At 45.7% G+C, this 20,224-nt stretch overlaps 1 protein-coding gene across 2 annotated transcripts in view; it reads right to left on the bottom strand.

Annotated features, from left to right (window-relative positions):
• Positions 1-20,224, bottom strand: part of SCN2B (sodium voltage-gated channel beta subunit 2) — a 226,374-nt gene that overhangs the window by 57,163 nt on the left and 148,987 nt on the right. For both annotated transcript variants that reach the window (XM_086957007.1, XM_086957006.1), the window contains one exon: positions 9,335-9,501. In XM_086957007.1, the coding sequence (XP_086813133.1) occupies positions 9,335-9,501 (167 nt within the window). Of the gene's footprint in view, positions 1-9,334; positions 9,502-20,224 lie in introns of those variants that run through there.

Here is a 20,224-nt window from a genome sequence, read left to right as displayed (position 1 = left end):
GTCAGTGCATACCACTTTTGGATCCACTTTCTGGACTTAAAAATCTCCATAGTTCTTCTTTTGTTAAGTGTGTCTCTTGCAAGATTATAATCTGAGCAGAGGCATCTTTTAAGTACTGTAGAACTCTTTCCCTTCTCTGTTTTACTCTAAGGCCATTGACATTCCATGAGAGTAACTCTATTTGGGCCTCCCTAGTGGTGCTCATGGTCTAGTCCTCGCACCCACCACTCTCCTATGGTAAGCATTGCAGAGCATTAACAGAGGACAAATATTTTTTTAATTTTCTCCCTATGCTCCCACACCCTTGACTGTGTCCTACCCTTCCCCTCCCTTGGAAACCCCCCCTTCCCTTTTTCCTTAATGGCCTATGCCTGAGGAGTCCTCTGGGGACTTGAGATCTATCTCACTAACATTTCTCAGTGAAAAAAGTGTAATAACTCAAACAAAAGGAAAAGAAAAAACACATAAGTGCATGGCTTAAATTAAGATACACACCATCAACTGTGGCTAAGATTAAGATAAAAATGATTAGGGGGAATACCTACCACCTACGCATAACCAGCTGATAGATAGCCTATATGTCGGGAAGAAAAGCGTTGAAGACTATGATTTTAACCAGAGGTAAACCAATCTCATCAATTTCCAATTTTCTTATTTCTGCTTCAGAAGGGATATTGATTCCAAAAACGCTTCAGCCTCCTCTACAATTCGGAAGTTCTGCATTTTATTGTTATGCATCACAGGCAGGCTAGCAGGGAATCTTAGTTGCGCCATTGCGCCACACTTCCTAAAGGGTTCAATCAACTTACCGAGCTCCCACTGTTTACTGGCCATTATCTGAGACACATCTGATCTAATATCAAAAATCATTCCGTCTAATGATAGGCTTTTCTGTTTTAAGGCTTTTGAGAGTATCTGTTCCTTTACTTTATAAGTGAGTAGGTTGACTAAAATTCTCCTAGGCTTGGATTTCTTTGCATTGAGCCTAAAAGGATCTCTGTGCACTCTCTGAATATCTTGGATCAACTCCTCTTCTGAAAAGTCTACATGTACTCCCTGCTTAAGTAACCGTACCACAAAAGCTCCTATATCATCCCCTTCAGATCCTTCCGGTACTCTTAGAATTCGGAGATTATTTATTCTCTGGTTATTTTCCAACTATTCTAGTTTTTCTTTTAGCATAGTCTCATTCCCCTTTAAGATTGTAATCTGTTTTTGGTTTGCCTCAGATTTTTCCTCTAGATCTTTTACCTTACACTCTAGCTGTATTGTCCTTATGGTAATGTCGTCCAGTTTTTTTCCAAGCTGTCGCAGGCCGTCCTAATCTCTTTTTGATTTGTCTCCGAAGTCTCAAATCTACTTCTTACCTCCATTGTTAGTATTTGAATCAGCTCTGACACTGATTGTACTTGTGCTTGCGGAGGTATTTGTAGCTGAGTCAGGTCTTGAGAGTTACTTTGAGAGTGAGTACTGACAATATCACCTGTAGCAACCATGTTAGCTGCAGGCTGTACTTCTAATAAGTTATTGCTATCGATTTGTGTGCTCATGTTATCAGGCAGTGGGGCTCCTTTGTCTGTCTGTTCCACTGTTTGTTTTATTGGCAGAGTTGAGGCCTGAAACTCCCCCCCTTCGGCGATCTCCCCCAGTACCTGAAATCTATTAGGACTCAAAATAGCTGTGTCAGCTCCCGGGTCTGCGGCGTGGGGGTTTTCAATTCTACTATCTTGGGTGCTACTTTAAAATATGATCTCAAAGATTGCGTAATTTTGACTTTGGAGAGTGGATCTCTCTTTTCCCTCTCAGCCCTTTTTTCTTCAGAGTCTCCCACTCCCGGTTTACGTCTTGAAGACTGTTGGGGCCTGCTTCAATAACTCTTTTACCGACTCTGCCTAGAGTACTTTGCACACTCAAGGCAGGATTTGCAGAATTTGCCTTCTTTCTTGCCTCCATCTTCCTAAGATTATAGCCACAGTACAGGGTGACTTTTATTTTTAACCCTTTCGTTACCCTCTGCTCTGCCACCCTTAAATCACTACCTCTAGAGTTTTCATTAAGAGACACAGTACTTAGATGTGGAGAACACTCATTCGCTGTTTTTTGCACAAGTACACTAATAGCGGACTCAGTTCTCTTCGTGAGCTCTCCCCCCCTGCCTGGCCTCTCCACCTCAAGCACTTTGTGGGAAAAAACACCTCCAGTCCCAGCCACAGCCGTAGCTCCTCATTTCAGCCCTCTCACCTCCAATGCAACGCCTCCGGGACTTGTGCGACTTGTTCGGCTCTGCCACTGCCCCCACCAGCCCAGGCGTAGGAGCCTCACTGCGAACGCCGCCACCACCGCGGCAAGAAAACACCTCTACGCCAGCACCGAGGAGCACAATAAGGACCCGGCACCTCCACACTCTAGAAAACAACGCCCGCACGGTAAAACTATAATGGTTTCTCACTGTCTTGATAAACCTATTCTACGTGCTCCTTCTCCTGTCCATATTTCCTGTTTGAAATGACAATTTTTGTATTTATGTGTTGGTTTTGAAAATAGCGAAATTAATAGCTTTGTCATTTACAATGCCAATAGTTATAATTTTCGCAAATGTGACACCTATATCATTTGTAATGCAATATGTGTTGTATTTATGTGACTTTTGTGCAGATTATGTACAGTGTATTTTATTGTGACGAAAATCCAAGAACAGAAGTAAAATATTAACATATTTTTATAACATTTGTAATAAAGCTTGAAACATTGATAGAACATATTTGAACCAGTTGTTGTTGAATGGTTGCACAGATTGATGCTGTGGTGGCGACGAGTGATGCTGTGGCGCTCAGTGATGTTGTGGTAGCGCATAGTGATGCTGTGGTTCCCCTGAGTGATGCTGTGGTGGTGATGAGTGATGATGTGGTGATGCGCTAGATAGATAGAGTGAGAGCGATAGATAGAGTGAGGGCGATAGATAGATAGCGGGAGGGCGATAGATAGATAGCGGGAGGGCGATAGATAGATAGAGGGAGGGCGATAGATAGAGTGAAGGCGATAGATAGATAGGAGTGAGGGCGATAGATAGATAGATAGATAGATAGATAGATAGATAGATAGATAGATAGATAGATAGATAGATAGATAGATAGATAGATAGATAGATAGATAGGAGTGAGGGCGATAGATAGATAGATAGATAGATAGATAGATAGATAGATAGATAGATAGATAGATAGATAGATAGATAGATAGATAGGAGTGAGGGCGATAGATAGATAGATAGATAGATAGATAGATAGATAGATAGATAGATAGATAGATAGATGGCGATGGATAGATAGAGGGCGATAGACAGATTGATAGAGTGAGGGCGATCGATAGAGTGAGGGTGATAGATAGAGTGAGGGTGATAGTTAGAGAGAGGGCGATAGATAGATAGAGGGCGATAGATAGAGTGAGGAAGATAGATAGATAGAGGGCGATAGATAGAGTGAAGGCGATACATAAATAGATAGAGGGGGATAGATAGATAGATAGATAGATAGATAGATAGATAGATAGATAGATAGATAGATAGATAGATAGATAGATAGATAGATAGATAGACAGATAGATAGACAGATAGATAGAGGGCGGCAGATAGAGGGCGTTAGATAGATAGAGTGAGGGTGTTAGAGTGAGGGCGATAGATAGAGTGAGGCCGATAGATAAAGTGAGGGTGATAGATAGAGTGAGGGCGATAGATAGAGTAAGGGCAATAGATAGAGTGAGGGCAATAGATAGAGTGAAGGTGATAGATCAAATGAGGGCGATAGATAGTTAGAGTGAGGGTGTTGGACAGGCCACATGAAGGGCCGCTCTCCCCCGGCCCAACCAGGCCCGAGTCCAGTCACGCAAGTACCACACACCACCATTGCACGTCCTCCGTCCCCTCAGGGACCCCTGCCCTCGAGCATGTTGACCTCGTGGGTCCGATCCACTGCCGGCCCACGCGCCCAGCCTGGGGCGCCATCTTGGACACTCCACCACGAGGCCGCCTGGCCCCCGATCGACCTCAACCCTGGGCCTGGCCCGGCCTCAGACATTCCGGCACCACCCTCCACCCAGGAGGTGAGCGGGCTACTTGGCAAGTCAATGGGAGAAAGAGGTGCCAATGGCTCTCCCCCGCCAAGTGCCGCTCGCCCATCGCCGCCCCGGGCGCTGGCTCCACCCCCCTGCTGGGTGTCTGGACTCCCTCATCCCGGACCTCCCGACCTCCAAGTGCGAGGGTCCGGACATCAAAGCACGCCAGCCCTATAACTGGGGCAGCTCCAGAGCAGGAAGGCAGTTGTATCTTGGAGTCGAGAGACGTAAAGAGGAACTCATCCTAGACGGACTACTGGCGCTGCCGTAGCTCTGTCTTGTGCACCATCGTCCTGCCTGTTGGCGCTGCCACAGCCTTCGCAACCTTCAAATCCATCATCGTCGTCGGGACCTGCTGGCGTGGCCGCGGACCGTTGTAACCGTCATCTTCACCGGGACCTGCAGGCTCCGCCGCGGACCGTCGTCTTTCCTTCGTCCATCTCGGGACCTGCCTGGCTCCGCCGCGGCCCGATCATCTAGAACGCCGAGCTCGAGGATTGAGAGCTATTTTTCACTCATTGGTAACAAAGACTGTCCCGCTACCCCTTTCCTAAGCCAGAGACTAGAACCGAGGGGACCCCTGAGTCCAGACCTCCTTGTATCACATCATCGTAACATAAGAATTGCATATAAAGTCTCGTAACCTTCAATCTTGTGTGGTGTCCGTCTGTGGGGGGGAAGTTACTTGTCTGTACAGTCGTTGGAGGCGGCTCTCCCCGGAGACCTCTCCCCGTAATCTCGGCCGACCCTCCCGGTCCGTCTAACATAGGGCGATAGAGAGATAGAGTGAGGGCGATAGATAGAGTGAGGGTGATAGATAGAGTGAGGGCAATAGATAGAGTGAGGGCAATAGATAGAGTGAGGGCGCTAGATAGATAGAGTGAGGGCGATAGATAGGCGTGTAATTATGTGGCACTGAGTGGTATTGTTTGGAGTGTATGTTGCATTGTAATTATGTGGCATATAATTATGTGACACTGAGTGGTATTGTGTGGAGTTTGTGTTGCATTCAGTAGAGTGTAATTATGTGGTGTGTAATTATGTGGCACTGAGTGGTATTTGGAGTGTATGTTGCGTTGAGCGCAGTGTAATTATGTAGCATAGAATTATGTGGCACTGAGTGGTATTGTGTGTAGTGTATGTTGTATTCAGTAGAGTGTAATTGTGTGTGAGGGTGCAGAGTGTGTGAGGGTGCAGAGTGTGTGAGGGTGCAGAGTGTATGAGGGTGGAGTGTGTGAGGGTGCAGTGTGTGAGGGTGCAGTGTGTGAGGGCACAGTGTGTGTGGCCTAAAGTAGTGTGAGGGCACATTATGTGTGGCCTAAAGTAGTGTGAGGGCGCAATGTGTGTGGCCTAAAGTAGTGTGAGGGCACAGTGTGTGTGTCCTAAAGTAGTGTGCGGGCGCAGTGTGTGTGGACTAAAGTAATATGAGGGTGCAGTGTGTGTGGCCTAAGTAGTGTGTGGGCTCAGTGAGTCTGGCCTAAAGTAGTGTGAGTGTGCAGTGTGTGAGTGCGCAGTGTGTGAGGGTACAGTGTGTGAGTGCGCAGTGTGTGAGGGCACAGTGTGTGAGTGTGCAGTGTGTGAGTGTGCAGTGTGTGAGTGCGCAGTGTGTGTGGCCTAAAATAGTGTGAGGGCACAGTGTGTGTGGGTGTGTTTGGGGGTTGTGTGTGTGTGGGGTGTGTGTGTGGCTGGGGTTGTGTGTGTGGTGGGTTGTGTGTGTGTGGGGTTGTGTGGGGGGATGTGTGTGTGTGGGGTTGTGTGTGTGTGGGGTGTTGTGTGTGTGGGATTGTGTGTGTGGGGTTGTGTGTGTGAGGTTGTATGTCTGGGGGGGTGTGTGGGTGGGTGTGTGTGTGGTTGTGTGTGTGGTTGTGTGTGCTGTGTGTGTGGTGTTGTGTGTGGTTGTGTGTGTGGTTGTGTGTGCTGTGTTTGTGGTCTTCTGGTGTATGTGTGTGGTTGTGTGTGTTGTTGTATGTGTGGTTGTAGTTGTGTGTGTGTGGTTGGGTGTGGTTGTGTGTATAGTTGTGGTTGTGTGTGGTCGTGTGTGTGGTTGTGTGTGGTTTTGTGTGTATGGTTGTGTGTGTGGTTGTGTGTGGTTGTGTGTGTGGTTGTGTGTATGGTTGTGTGTGTTGTGTGTGTGGTTGTGTGTGTTGTGTTTGTGGTTTTGAGTGTGATTGTGTGGTTGTGTGTGTTGTTGTGTGTGTGCTTGTGTGTGTTGATGGGTGTGGTTGTGTGTGTGTGTTTGTGTGGTTTTGTGTGTGGTTGCGGTTGTGTGTGGTTGTAGGTGTGTGTGTGTTTTGTTGTGTGTGTGTGTGGTTGTGTGTGTTGCAGAACAGAAGCACAGCAGGACTGTTTTATTTATTTCCAAGGCACAAACAGAGAGCATATAGAGGTGCTTATGAAAGATTTCAGTTGCAAACAATTTGAATGAAATGAATGAAAAAATAAGCTACTTTGAGTTCCTTTATTTTTACCAAAACAGAAGTATATTTATATAGCGCAAACTGGACCCAAAGGCATTGGAGCGCTTTACACGTGCACCAGTTTACAATGCAGCTCAACCTGCAACTCACATATTCCAATTCCAATAAATAGCCAACTGTAGAAATAATCAATGATAGTAATATAGTTGGAGGGTTAGACGTCATAAATAAATGTGAGTTTAGAAGCAATAAACTGTTGCAGGACACAAGCGCGGCAGGACTGTTTTATTTATTTTCAAGGCACAAAGAGAGCGCAAGTAGAGGGGCTTATAAAAGTTTTCACATTTTAAAGCAATTTGAATAAGCAACTAAGCTCCTTTGAGTCCCGTGGGTGCATGGTAAGGAGAACAAGCTCTCTGCATTACTGTGGCGGGGGCAGGCGAGCGCATTCCTTTGAAGTCTGATGCCGAGGCTTGTGGTGTGCTATGTGCATGCGCCTGGCTCACATGAACTGTACCCGATCCACAGCAGTTTGGGTAGACTTTTGAAAGCCTCACTATAATCTCGACAAACATGCATTGCTAAAGCAATGCTGTAGGTTGACACCTAAAAAAAAGGATTGCAGATTAAGTGATGAACCCAGAATCACAGGATGTTGAGCCAGCGCTGCGACTCAAACCTGGTTCCCATGCTCCAAGGTCAGCTATGCTGGACGTTACACCACATCCTTTCCCCTATAAAACACAAATCCTGGGAAATGTAATGAAAAGAGCAGAAGCAAAGAAAGAGCCCGCCAAGATGTACAAGCAGTGTTGTGAGGGTGCAGTACCATAGGCTGTCACTAGGAGTCCCTTGGGACCTCTTTTGACCATATATGGAACAGCAATGTGTAACACAGATAGGGAAAGGAGGTTGCTCAGTGGTGAGAACTGCCAACTGGGAATCTGTGGATCCGTTTTTTGTTCTGCCGTCGGCTCAACATTGACCAACATGGATAGGTGAGCTATATAAATAAAAACTACTAATTTAAAATAACATAAGAGTTCAAAGTACACTATATATATAAAAGCTACTAATTTAAAATAACATACAAATTCAAAGCAGTGATCTCGGGGGAATGCAAGGGGATGGGGGTAGACTGCATAAATTAACCAAACAAGCAAAACAGCAGTGGCCTTAGAGGGTTGGTGTGGGCCTGCGAGCCGTGCTCTGGGAGAGGTGAGGGGGAGGCACCGGAGATAAGAGCCTAGAACAGTGTTGTGGGAGGGGTGAGGTGGAGGCAAGCAAATGAATGACCAAAGTTTTGTTGCACAAGTAAACAAAACAGCTAATGAGCAAAGAGGCAGGCCAACTAAAAATGAGTTCTCTCTTAGTATAAATAACCTGAATAGTAATAGCACAGTAATAGCACATGTAAAAGGGCCAGTCCTCATGGGGAGATACCATATTCCAAAAGGAGGAACTCCTAAGTGTATTCACTAATGAAAAGCCAGAATTTCTAAAGAACAGCAAGAGGAACCAATGAAAAAGATGGGTTTTTCTTCAAGCCCGTATCCTAGGCGAGAACTAAAAATTACAGCAAATGGTGTCTGCCTCATTTTGCTGGTATGTGCATGTGTTCTGATGCACATTGTCATTACACATGCAGATGCCAGTGGAATGGCATGACTGTCATCAGCAGCTGAGTCATTGCACCTTTTTTTAACTTAACGCTGGACCGTATCAGCAAAGGCTCTGGCAACAGCAGTTGGTCCCAAAGGCGAGCCCAATAGGCATTACCAAAGTGTATTTAATTTACTAATAGAAGTGGCATTTACCGTTTTGTATTAGTAAATATCAAAGTGAGAGCAAATGGCATCATCATGTGCTATTATGCATGTGTGCAGCATTAAGGAGAGTTGCAACATTGTGCCTTTGTGTTTTTTGATGATGCTGCACAGCGCCAGGCAAAAGTCTGATGCTGAAAAGCATCGTCAAAAGGCATTGGCAAAGCCAATAGTGTCCAAAGGAGATACCTATTGGCTTTGCCAATGCTTGTTTAAATTTGTTTTGGTGTTTGTATTCTGTAGAGCACTGCGTTAAATCTTCTGCTAGGTTTCCGCATAAAGTGGCAATGAAATTCATCATGGAACATATGGTGCATCTTGTGCCCGCCCCAGCCCCCTATCTGTGCCCTCCCGAAAAGAACCCCCCCCCCCCCCCCTCCAGAATGTTTGATTAGTGCAACTGCTTGTCGATAGTAGAGGGCAGTGCTGCTCAGCATATAACAGAGGGGGCTTTGGAAAAGTGGGAGGAGAAGACAAGAGATTCTATTCAAAGCTTTTAATAGCTCGGCGTAGAGCTTAAAAAATCAATGTATGAAATGTTGAGGGTGGTGAGAAGAAAAGGCATGAAGGTCTGGCGGGTGGCAAGCGAGAGCATGAGGATAAAAGAGAGTCAAGGGAGCAGAAAGAAGCAGCAAAGAGAGGTGGGAAGTGACCTGCGAAATGGAGGGCGAAGAAAGAAATGGAAGGTATTGGAGGGTAGAGGAGGAGGGGAAAAGAGAAAGGGAGAGAAAAGAGCGAGAAGGTTAAAGGAAGGTGAAAAGGGGACAAATAGTGGTAGGGGCACAGAACTGAATTGAAAGGAGATAGCGTACGAAGAGAGGGGAAGCAGAGAGGGGAGAGAATGAGGCCTTTGGAAGAGTGAGGTACAAGAGAGGAATGAGAAAAAATATAGGGGCAAGAGGAAAGTATAGGGGTAGGGAAGAAATCAAGGTGATGGTGGAGCAATGAAAGTGGTGTCATCTCGGGGTACCGCCCTCTACTCACTGTCTCCTCGCTGCAGTTCTCGCACTCCCGGTACGTCCAGTTCATGGAGAACAGCTTGTTCTCCACCTTGTAGCAGGAGTTGAAGGTGCAGGGCAAGCGGGAATCCGTGCCATTGAGAGCGGTGACGATGGCTGGCACTGTGATCTCCATGCCCAGTGAGAGCGGCACTGTGAGAAGAAGAGACAATGGACAAGAGTGAGCCAATGAGAGAGGGTAGGGAGGCTAATGCTGTGCCACCAAGAGCGCGGCACTGACAACATGGCGCCGTAACCTCTTGGCATCAACCATAGTGCAACCTGACTTTTGGATGGCATCTAACATCAAGAGATCTAGCTCTCACACCCAACAGGAAACAGTAGAGAGAGCTCCTCTCAGGTGTCCAGCGTTGGTGCGCAGGGCCGAACTGGCCGTAGCGGTCATTGTGCATTTTTCCAATGAGCCGGAAGGGTGGGAGCTGGTTTTTGACCCATGGGGGCCGGTTTGGTTACTGGGGGGGCAGTTTTGCAGCAGTGCTGAAATATCGCCCCCCCCCCCCCCCCCTGTGACAAAAGCAGCAGCAGAGCTTGACACTAGCACCCCCAACCCCGGGGCCAGAGCCTCTCAGTAGCACAAACCAGGGCCAGGAATTGCCAGGGCTGGTTTCTGTTCCCAGTCCGGCCGTGGTGGTGCAATGGTTCCGCGTTAGCAAAGCTCAGCAGGGCCTCCAACCTTAAAATGACAGTGTAGAAACATGTCACTGGTGATAGCTCTGCAATGACAAGTCTCAGCAGGATTGGACCATGGGTCCTATAGTAAGGGGGGCTTACCAGTGTCCATGAAGACACCCTTGGCATAGTAGAGTAGACTGATTATACCCAAAAGTCGGATGGGGTTCCAAAGACTAGAGTTCTTGGATGTACAGTCCTCCAAGATGTACACCTGGCCCATTTAACATGATCATATGGTTGCTTAACAGTACCTGCGGGAGCTGTGATGCCTCCTTTCTTTTGGGTGGATCCCACATTCTATGTACCCTGAATGCTTGAATGTTGATGGGCCCACGTGACATATACCCTGGTGGACCCTACTGTATATATACAGGTTGTCTGAAAGAGCCTTCAGGGGTTGTGTCTTTTAAGTAAAGCCTGCACAATTTATATTCTGATTTTTAGCAGTGACTGCAGGGATTGTTTCTCTTTTACTGTTGGATGGACTATGTATGATTTATACCCTGGTTCTCTTGAAGTGTGACCAGGAATTGCGATTCTCCTATTAACATGACCAGAGAATCTGGATTTCAATAAAGACACAGAGGCTAACATTATGCATTAATCCTTTAATGCAACTCACAAACAGCAGCTTACATCATAAAGATAAGACTAAGAATGTGATGACAACATAGCAACAATATAAGGCATGAGCAGGAGTAGAGCTGCCTCTTTTAAATGCAGCTCACAGACAGATAAGTTGCTCTGATTACTCTCTTTCCTTGACATTGTCATTATATTGCTTATATTAATTTTACTTGCTATGCTTACGCTACTCGCTGCCTCTACTTATTGACTGCTATTGACAAGAGCTTGGGTTGTCTCTGTCCCCTCTCTTGCTTGTATGGTTACTTTCCCCGTAACCCATCTCCCTCCTGACTTCAATCTATGGTAGTCGCCCTCCCTCCCTTCCCCTCCTCCCCGATGGTTAGGCTTCACCTTCATGGCAATTTATTTCCGATTTGCATTTTATTACCTTTCCCCCTCCGGGATCGCTTTATTACTTTTCAGCCCCCACGTGCGGTTTGTGGGACAGGCGGGGCGCTTACAATCAGGCCCCCACCTTTTACTGCCTCTGGGTCAACGGTTCTTCAAATTGGCACTGTCGACGCACTCGCTTTCAGCGCGAGCGCGTCTCTCTCTCTTTCTCTCTCCCCCATGTAGAGGAATGAACCTTGGCAGCGGCGGCGCTACACCCCCTGCCTCCTAAGGTTCATTCCTCAACTCCTTTGAGATCGGCTGCCTCGAGCGCGTCGGTTGCGCTTCCCGAGGTCCGGATCAGCTGTTTTTTTCCTCGCCTGCCTCTCACTTCCCTTTTCTGCCCGATTTTGCCAGCAAATTAGTTTTAGCTGGATCCCTTTGGCTTACTTACGTTTATTTCCCCCCAAAAAAATTTTTTCAAAAGGGGGGGGATTTAGTTTAACATTATATTTCTCGATAAAAAGATTTAGTCTGATATTCTATTTAATTAGAAACAAATTAATAGAGTTTTTAATTTATTTAGAAACAAATTAAAAAAGTTGTTTCTATATCGCATTTTAACTTAATCTACCCAGTATTTACTTACCTGTCATGTCTGACATGGAGTCAGATGATGCTGTCACTAGTTCCCCTAACCATACCAATGATTCATTTAAAATATTCTTACACAAAGAGATGAGTTACTGCATCCTGGACACGCTGAAGGAGGTTATGTCACATAAGAGACCCTTTTTACAAGACTATGACTCTCCTCGTGATCCTGGGGTTATATGCTCAAAATCTTCTAAAAAAGTCAAACACTGTGAAAGCACTATTGGAGGTCGCGGTAAATCACTTGACCTGGGGGGTCCTAGCACCTCACGCTCTATGGGAGGCCCCTGCGCCTCAAAAGGTACTGGTTCCCCTAGTGGCACAACTAGGAGGGGTGTCCCTAGCGGCACGACTTTGGCGGGTGTCCCTAGCGGCACATATGTAGATAGTGCACGTGTTGACTCAGACACTAACTCTGATGATGACGAAGCCTTCAATGACCCCTATGACGAGTTTGTTCTCGACCTTGATGACCCAGATCTGGGAGACTTAGATTTTAATTTCCATTCGGAGGCTGACTCTTCCCCTTCTTCTAAGGATGCCATTCTCGACCCTCTGGGTGGTGAAATGTTTTCCCCTAATAACATCTCCCACCCTAGTAGTTCTAGATGGTTCCCACATGATCATGTCGCCAAATTTATTACTAGATGGCTGAGAAATTCCCTAGAGAGAGATACTCGCAATACCCTGAGATCCGAATGTCCGAGACCTTCCATCGTGGACAAGGTTTGCCAGACCCCCAACCTTGATCCCGACCTCATTACATTTTTATTCAAACTGGGTAAAGACCCCAGAAAAGGCCTCGAGAGGGCCCTTAAGGGTTGCCAGGATCGCCTCCTTGATGTTCTCGGCCCCCTTACTAAAATCCTCGATCTAGCCGAGGAATCCCATATTTCAAATTTACCCCTTGATACTAACCTAATTAGGGGCTGGAGCCAGAGGGCGATTGTTCTACTTGGTAACGCGAACTCTGGGCTTAATATCGAAAGGAGGAAGACCATCCTCAATAAGATTAACCCTAAACTCGGTGACCTTGCTGAAAAGGAACCTTCCAATAAATCTAAGAGCCTTCTCTTCTGGGAAGATATGATTAAGACCATAGGGAAATATGTTGCAACTTTCACCCCCTTGGATAAGGCACAAAATAATATGAGACGTGTCTTCTCGACTAACCTTTTCGGACAGGCCGGAAGAAGGGGACGTTCTTCTGGTCGTGGAAACTACCGGCCCTTCTCATCCAATAGAGGAAGAGGTACCACCGGCAGTGGGTTATACCCCTCCAACCGACAGTTCTACCCGCAAAGAGGAAGAGGTTCTTGCAGCAGAGGTTTCTCTTCCCGTGGAGCTTCCAACAACAACTGTCCAAGTAAGTCCTTCTCTCTTTTCTTCCCCTACCAGGATCGGGGGAAGGCTCAAACACTTTTATCACATTTGGAAATCCTTGACCCAAGACCCGTAGGTCCTAAAGACAGTTCAAGGGTTCAAAATAGATTTTGTGGATATTCCATATCAAACTGTCACACCCAATCCTTTGATTCCTCCTTTGGAACATCTAGAAATCGTCAAAGAGGAAGTTTCCTCTATGCTCCAGAAAGGTGCTATTATCGAGGTTCCTTGGTCTCAAATAAGATTTGTGAGCCCGCTTTTCTTAGTCGAGAAGAAAGACAAAGGTTGGAGACCGGTTATAAACCTTCGGGGGGTAAACAAATACCTTGTGTACTGACATTTCAAGATGGAAGGCATCCATCTCCTCAGAGACCTTCTCCTTCAAGGAGATTGGCTGGTCAAATTGGATCTAAAAGACGCTTATTTTACCATCCCTATGGCAGTAGAACATCAACCCTTTCTTCAGTTTATATGAGACGGTCACCTCTTCCAATTTCAGGGCCTCCCTTTCGGGCTTTAATGCGCTCCTTGGTGCTTCACCAAGGTCATGAGGACAATTGTCTCTCTCCTGAGGGAGAAAGGTATTCGCCTCATTATCTATCTGGACGATATCCTCATCATGTTGCAAACTCATTCTCAAGTATTGGAAGACCTCAGGATCACCATGGATCTCATAGAGAATCTTGGCTTCATTATAAACCGAGAAAAAACCATTCTTACCATTTCAAAGTCTTTAGAATTCCTAGGATTCACTGTGGACACTTCCAAATGTCTCCTCCTACTTCCCAACAAAAATATCGCCAAGATTCGGAAGGAGATCAGGTTACTCTGAGACAGCAACCCCTCACCCTTCGGGAATTGGCCAGACTTCTGGGCTTACTTTCTTCTTCGATTCAGCCCATCTTTCCCGGGCCCCTCAACTATCGTGCCCTCCAGAGAGTGAAAGCCAATGCCCTCAGATCAGGTCTGTGGTATGGGGACCTTGTTTCCTTGGATCAACAAGCGAGGCTGGAACTCTCTTGGTGGCTGGACAATTTGGATGCGTGGAACGGAAGAGCTATCTTCGGTTTAACTCCGGGATTTGTCTTGGAGTCAGACGCCAGCCTTCATGGCTGGGGTGCACGTCTCCTCGACAGAGATACCGGTGGCGTTTGGTCTCGGACAGAGTCCTCCCACCATATAAACTTTTTAGAGTTGACTGCCGGTCTTTATGCCCTTATGAGTTTCAAGCACTCTCTTCAGGGCAGATCCGTTGTTTTGAAGATGGACAACGTTTCGCAAGTCTCCTATATCAACCGTCTTGGTGGTACGAGATCAGCAGACCTCTCCGATTTGGCCAAGAAACTTTGGATGTTCTGTTTAGAACACAAAATTTCTCTGAGGGCGGAATATCAGGAATTGTGTCTCTGTCCGTCTCTCAATATAAGCCTTGGTAGAATGCGCCTATCCACATGCTAAGGGGCTGTTTCAACTTTAAGACACTGACCATTCGTAAGAAGCAGGCTTGTATGGATGCACCTATTTTCTCACGCCCCACAAGACCTGACGTTTATATGCATTACCATCTTAAGGATTTTGGGGGCCCCAAGCAAGACATATTTTAGTTGTCCCTGTCCAGAAAAGCTTGGCATTTTATTACCCATTTTTTGCTAACTCAAGCTCCATGATGCTAAACAAAATTGAATACATTAAAGGTTGAGATGGATAAACAGACAGATGTGAGATAGAGAAAGTTCACTTTGCCAGGCTGCTCTTTGGACGGTGGTGACCAAGGGAAATTGCCTTCTTTGCCCATGCTTTAAAATGTCTCTGCTTCTACATAGCATGTTTGCCACATCACGTTTTAAGCACCTCATAGAACCTTACACACCTCATCCAACACCCCTACGTAGACTAAAGTACATCTAACTCCCTGTCAACCATGTGGGCCAAAAGGGTACCAGGAACCTAAAGCAAATAGGATTGCCTCATGGCCTTGCAAGGGGTATGTATAAAAGCTGTATTACAATAAAAAAGCATTAGCCACATGGACTGTAGTTCGATGACGTGGCACCCTGGCCACATCGCATTGACAAAATGAAATCCTGACCATATGCCAATAAAACAAGGCAGCCTTAATTGCAAGAAATGAACAGCAAACACGAGTGAGACAATTTAAAAGGAATTATAGGCATTGGCAATTTTTAGTTCAAGCCTGTGAGAGCATTCACTAGTGTATGCACTCTCACTTGCGAGACTCTTGTGTTCAGTAATGGGCGTGGAACCCACCTATAGCTTATAATTTGCTAGCATTGTTGTAACTCTCCTTTGTTGCCTTCTCACTGGGCAACGCTTGTCATGCATCAGTTTCTATTCTTGCCGTTGTGAACGGACCAAGTACAGATTATTTAACTTGCATTAGTGCCCCCCCCCCCCCGTTGGCATCCACTGCTCTCACTGGAGTTCAGGTACTGTTTCTGAGCTATGAAGAGGTTGGAGAAGTGTAATCTTCATCCCATCTGAGATAATGTAAGAGTGCATCGTAATCATGAGTAGTCATTACTCAAAGATATTCTGTGTGATGATTGTTACTAAAGAGAGTGGAGTATTGCAAATTTAAAGTACTCCGCCTGAAGAATTTGCGTATAGAACGTGATTAATAAAGGTCCATGTAACATTTATATATTAATGTGACAGGAGAAGTTACAAAATTGTGTCCCATTGTGAGGTTAATAAATTAGAATGTGTATGTGTAAACAAGCGTTTAAACATTTATACGTGTAACAAGAATTCTTTCTGTGCAGGTGCATTTAGAATTACATCCTTGTAATCCTTTACAATTTATAAGTGTCTTAAGAATTTGCTTTTATTGTGGGTGTAGAAATGTGTATATATTCTGTAACCCTGTGCATTGTTAAAGTTGACAAGAGTGGGCCTCGAGAAACCAGTTCAGTTCATGCTCACGTTTAAAATCTAACATGCAATTTGCATTTAACCTTCAATGCTGAATATATTTGCTTTTATTTTATCTCCACTGCAGGTACTGATAAAGCCTCATTAGGTGGCATTGAAGGGTTTTGTTTTCATTATATAGCAAGGCATGAGAAGACAAAGCTGGCAAGGGGAAGCACAGTAACGAGCAAGGAGGCGAGTTCTCATGGAAGAGGAGAGGAACAACCAAGGACGAAGAAGTTGCAACTTATCGATGTGGGAAAGGTGGTACAAGTATCCAATTGTGCCGGAGCCATGGAAATTCATTAGCAAGGATCACGTGGGATCATCTAACCGAGCGCAATTGATATTTAATGCTGAAACATAGTCAGGGACAGGGGGAGTCATTTTAGGATTTCACTGAGAGCAGATCCACACTTCTGCTTGTGTGGCTTTATGCTACCTGACACATGGTTAGAGTGCCTTCGACTGAAGACTCCGACAGCTGACACCTTTCTGATTTCATCTTTTCCAAAAGCTTCTTAGTTTAGGGTTGCCCTTTTAAGGTAGTGTAGGGAGAGATAGCTTGTTCATGCTTACTTTGGAAAATCATCTGATACAATGTAATGCCCAATTCTTATTGCTGAATATCTGTATAGTCGTCATAGAGTTGGCCATCTGTTTTGTATTATATGGAGTAAGGGCCTTGTTTTGAATTTAGCGGTCTTGTAGCGGGCCACCATGCTGCTGCACCGCTCTGAGCCCGCCAAAATAGACTGCCCAACAGAGTATGAATTTAAAGTCTCTGGCTGGCAGTTCTTTTGCAGTCCCAGGGTGGTGCCTTTGAAATATGCACTACAATGGGAGCATCAAAGGCAGTTCCTGCAGGGCATGGACTTGTAAGTCCATGCCCTGCAGGAACTGGGGTGCATACATACAGGCGTTGTGCCCCCCTGCATGCACTCCATGGCGCAAAGGCAACAGGGGGCAATGTAGGGCCCCCTTTGTTTTCTCACAGCCACACTTTTCATGACGGATTCACTGTCGTGAAAAGTGTGGCGGTGAGGAAACTAGTAATATTCTTGGCAGTGCTGTAATAGCAACACCAGCATATTACCAGCCTCACACCACTGCAAGACAGCCAGGGATCGCAGATCCCTGGCAGCAGCTGTAGTTCTGTGGCAGTCCGACCGCTATAGTCGCAATATGGCAGGTGGACTGCCGCCCTAACTACAGCAGTGCAATAGACTGCCATAGTCGTAATAAGGCCCTAAATCTGTTCAGGAGATTTGGACTTATATTATTCTTTCCGTATTTCTATATGCTCATGTTGAAATTGGTCTATATTGATTTGTTTCTAAATTTAAAATGTAACCCTACTAAACTCAGACTAAGCTGTCGAGTGGGTTATTGTATGACAGTATTGTTACACTGTATTGAGATGTTAACACGTGATAGTTTTGTCCCTGTACCTCTCATGCAGCTATAATAATTCATCAATCAGGAGATAATTCTTTGAGTGGGCCCGAGATACAGCAGGGTCCACTCTGGCCGCACCATAGCTCTTTTTGTTAATTTATTAAACTTATTCCCATTCCCTTCCCATTTTTTCTCCTCACTTCTCCCTCCCTTCCCTGTTTCTTAACCTTGTCTTTTTTTTAACTTATCCCCACCCCATCCCTGTTTTTTCTCATCCCTTCCATGGTTCTTACCCCCCTCCCACCACCCCATGTCTGCAATCTCGATCTAAAAAGCAATATGAAACAACCAGTGCTAGCCGCGCTATAGTACTTTTAAATATTATCCTGTTATCCAGCCCCCCCCCCATTAGCCACCGTCAATTGATTGCCAAAGCCAATGTCATGCCCGTGGGCGAGACATATTGGCTTTGCCAATACTTGCTCACTAAGTGTATGGCACCCTGACTGAATAAATTAGCACCTAAAAGCCTCCCTGGAAATTATTGTATTATCTGCCCCACATGGCACGAGAGAGCAAAGCGAACAAGCCCACTACACAAACCTCTCCAGGTGTTTTTTTTATCTGGGTCAATGGTTAGGTTACTAAATACAGTGACTGAAAAGCCAGAAGATTTAGATTCAGTCCTGAGGAGAAAACCAGAATTTCAGGTTCTGCATCAGTGCCCAGGAGCATTCATTTCTGCAGCAGCAAATCTCATATGTGCCTATAAGACCGTAATCTGCTGCTTCCTCAGGGTCTCCCTCTCAGCCCATCAGTGTTGAAAGCAACTCCTGTCACTCAACTCACCGAGTTATTTCCTTACATCAAGCATGGCCAGCCAGACTCTTACAGCATGGCACCAACTCAGTGTCACAAACCAACTACTTGACTTTTGCCAGGATCTGTATAACACAGCTCTGGCCACCTTACACCAGGCCTAACCCCTTAGTATCAATGCCAGGTTAGAAATCACTTTCAAGATGTCTTTTGGCAGCTGCTTAGTCGTTTTGATGTATGCACATTAATACATTTTGGTGCAGTAGCACTACATAAAACTATTAAATACAAAAGAAGCTATCACCATGTACCAGAGAGCTTGATTATTGCCTCACACACACTCATATACTTATGTTGGACAATGGGCTTGTGATCCGTTCTATGGGGACATTTAAGCATTTTAGTACAGCCCTCCGGTCTCACCATCAACAACTAGGAACAGTTACCCTCAACTCTTTGAAGTTGACACACTCACCCAGCATTGAAATGTACCCAGCCACATTACCCATAGTAACTCTTCAGAAGCCAAAGCAGATCCCGGTCTGCCGAGGAACCCTCCAATGCCTGGACTACCAGCAATGCCACACCAATGGAAGATTGTTTGCCACACAAATATCAGCAAAATAATATCAACGATTACAAGTGCCCACTTTAGCTTCCATGGTCATGTAGGCATACCATGCTCAGGTCTTGTACCTGAGTCGAGTGCTGCAATGCCCTTGTTTCTGTGCAGGGCAGTGCTTATTTTGAGCCGGTGGTTGCCGGTGTTCAGCACCGGCATTTAATTGTCATCGCCAGCACTTATGACAGCTGCCACATGGTGGCGCTGTTTGTGTAATCAAAAGATGAGCAGCACAACATTTGTTTATTAATTCAATATACATTAAAAGCAACTAATACCAGTCATCCAAGCCATTCTTAAAGCTTTGAGGGCCTCGACCAGTCTGAAACGTCACACTTGTAGCAGTGTGACGGTTAGTAGATTGTGTAGTTACTGTCATTGGCAGCGATGGCAGAGCAATGAGTGATGTAAGGTGTGGTGGCCTCTTGACAAGATCCCTGGCACTTATATTATTTACAAATTATTTACTGGTGTATGGTATACATTTAGGCGGACAATTTACACCCGGACCAATTTACTCAAGATTCTCAGGGGGAGAAGTGAGAATTTGAAAGAATGGATTAATTACACATAGGAGTAGCACAGACGTAGACATGGAGTATATTATTCACAATCACCGAACCTTCCTGAATCAGGTCCTGAACGAGGATTATAGTTGTAACATCTCAGACGGTAATCAAAGGGCAGATGTTTTGACTATTATACTGCGGGAGTGGCAGCCGCCTGAAAAATAAGCGAAATAGCTATCTTATGTAGCGCATCATACAGCATTTGTGTTGTTAGTAAGCGCTATAAATAAAAGGTACCAATACTCAAAACCCAGTAGTGCCTTTGGATTAGTTTAAGTTCCATGTATTTACAAACAACACTGCTCTAACTTTCACAGTCACATTGCATTCAATTTAAAAAAACAACACTTATATTAAACCCTAAATTTGAAACATACCTTCGCCGCTGACGCAGTCACCGCCGCAAGCCTCTCCCACCGTCGCACATCTCTCCTCCATCTGGTGGAAGCACCCAAGCTTCCGGACTCTACCAGCAATCACGACGCTGCCTGAGCAGTATTGTGTTTGGTCTGAGCCGCCTGTTTGGCCGCTTAGGCGGGGCCTCGGGAGGCTCAGCATGTTCTCCACGGGACTGTACAACACAGCCCAATGGAGAACATGCCAGTGCGCATGATGGTTTGGCCAGCCCTCGAGGGCCGGTCAACCTGTCATGTGCACGTAGTGAGGGAGTGCGAAGCACTCCTGCTCCCTCTGCAGTGAGACAGCCCCGCCCCACCAACCTGGCTGGAACAAAGAAAAAAAATTATAATAACTTATTGTTATTATCATTTTATTTCTATTTTGCACTGCTCAAGGAGCCTTACCGGAGGAGCCGCCACTGCATCTCATGCCACTTTAATCCACTACC

This window comes from Lissotriton vulgaris, chromosome 2_1 (assembly GCF_964263255.1).
Source record: "Lissotriton vulgaris chromosome 2_1, aLisVul1.2, whole genome shotgun sequence".
Lineage (NCBI taxonomy): Eukaryota > Metazoa > Chordata > Amphibia > Caudata > Salamandridae > Lissotriton > Lissotriton vulgaris.
This window is presented reverse-complemented; position numbering and strand designations above follow the sequence as displayed.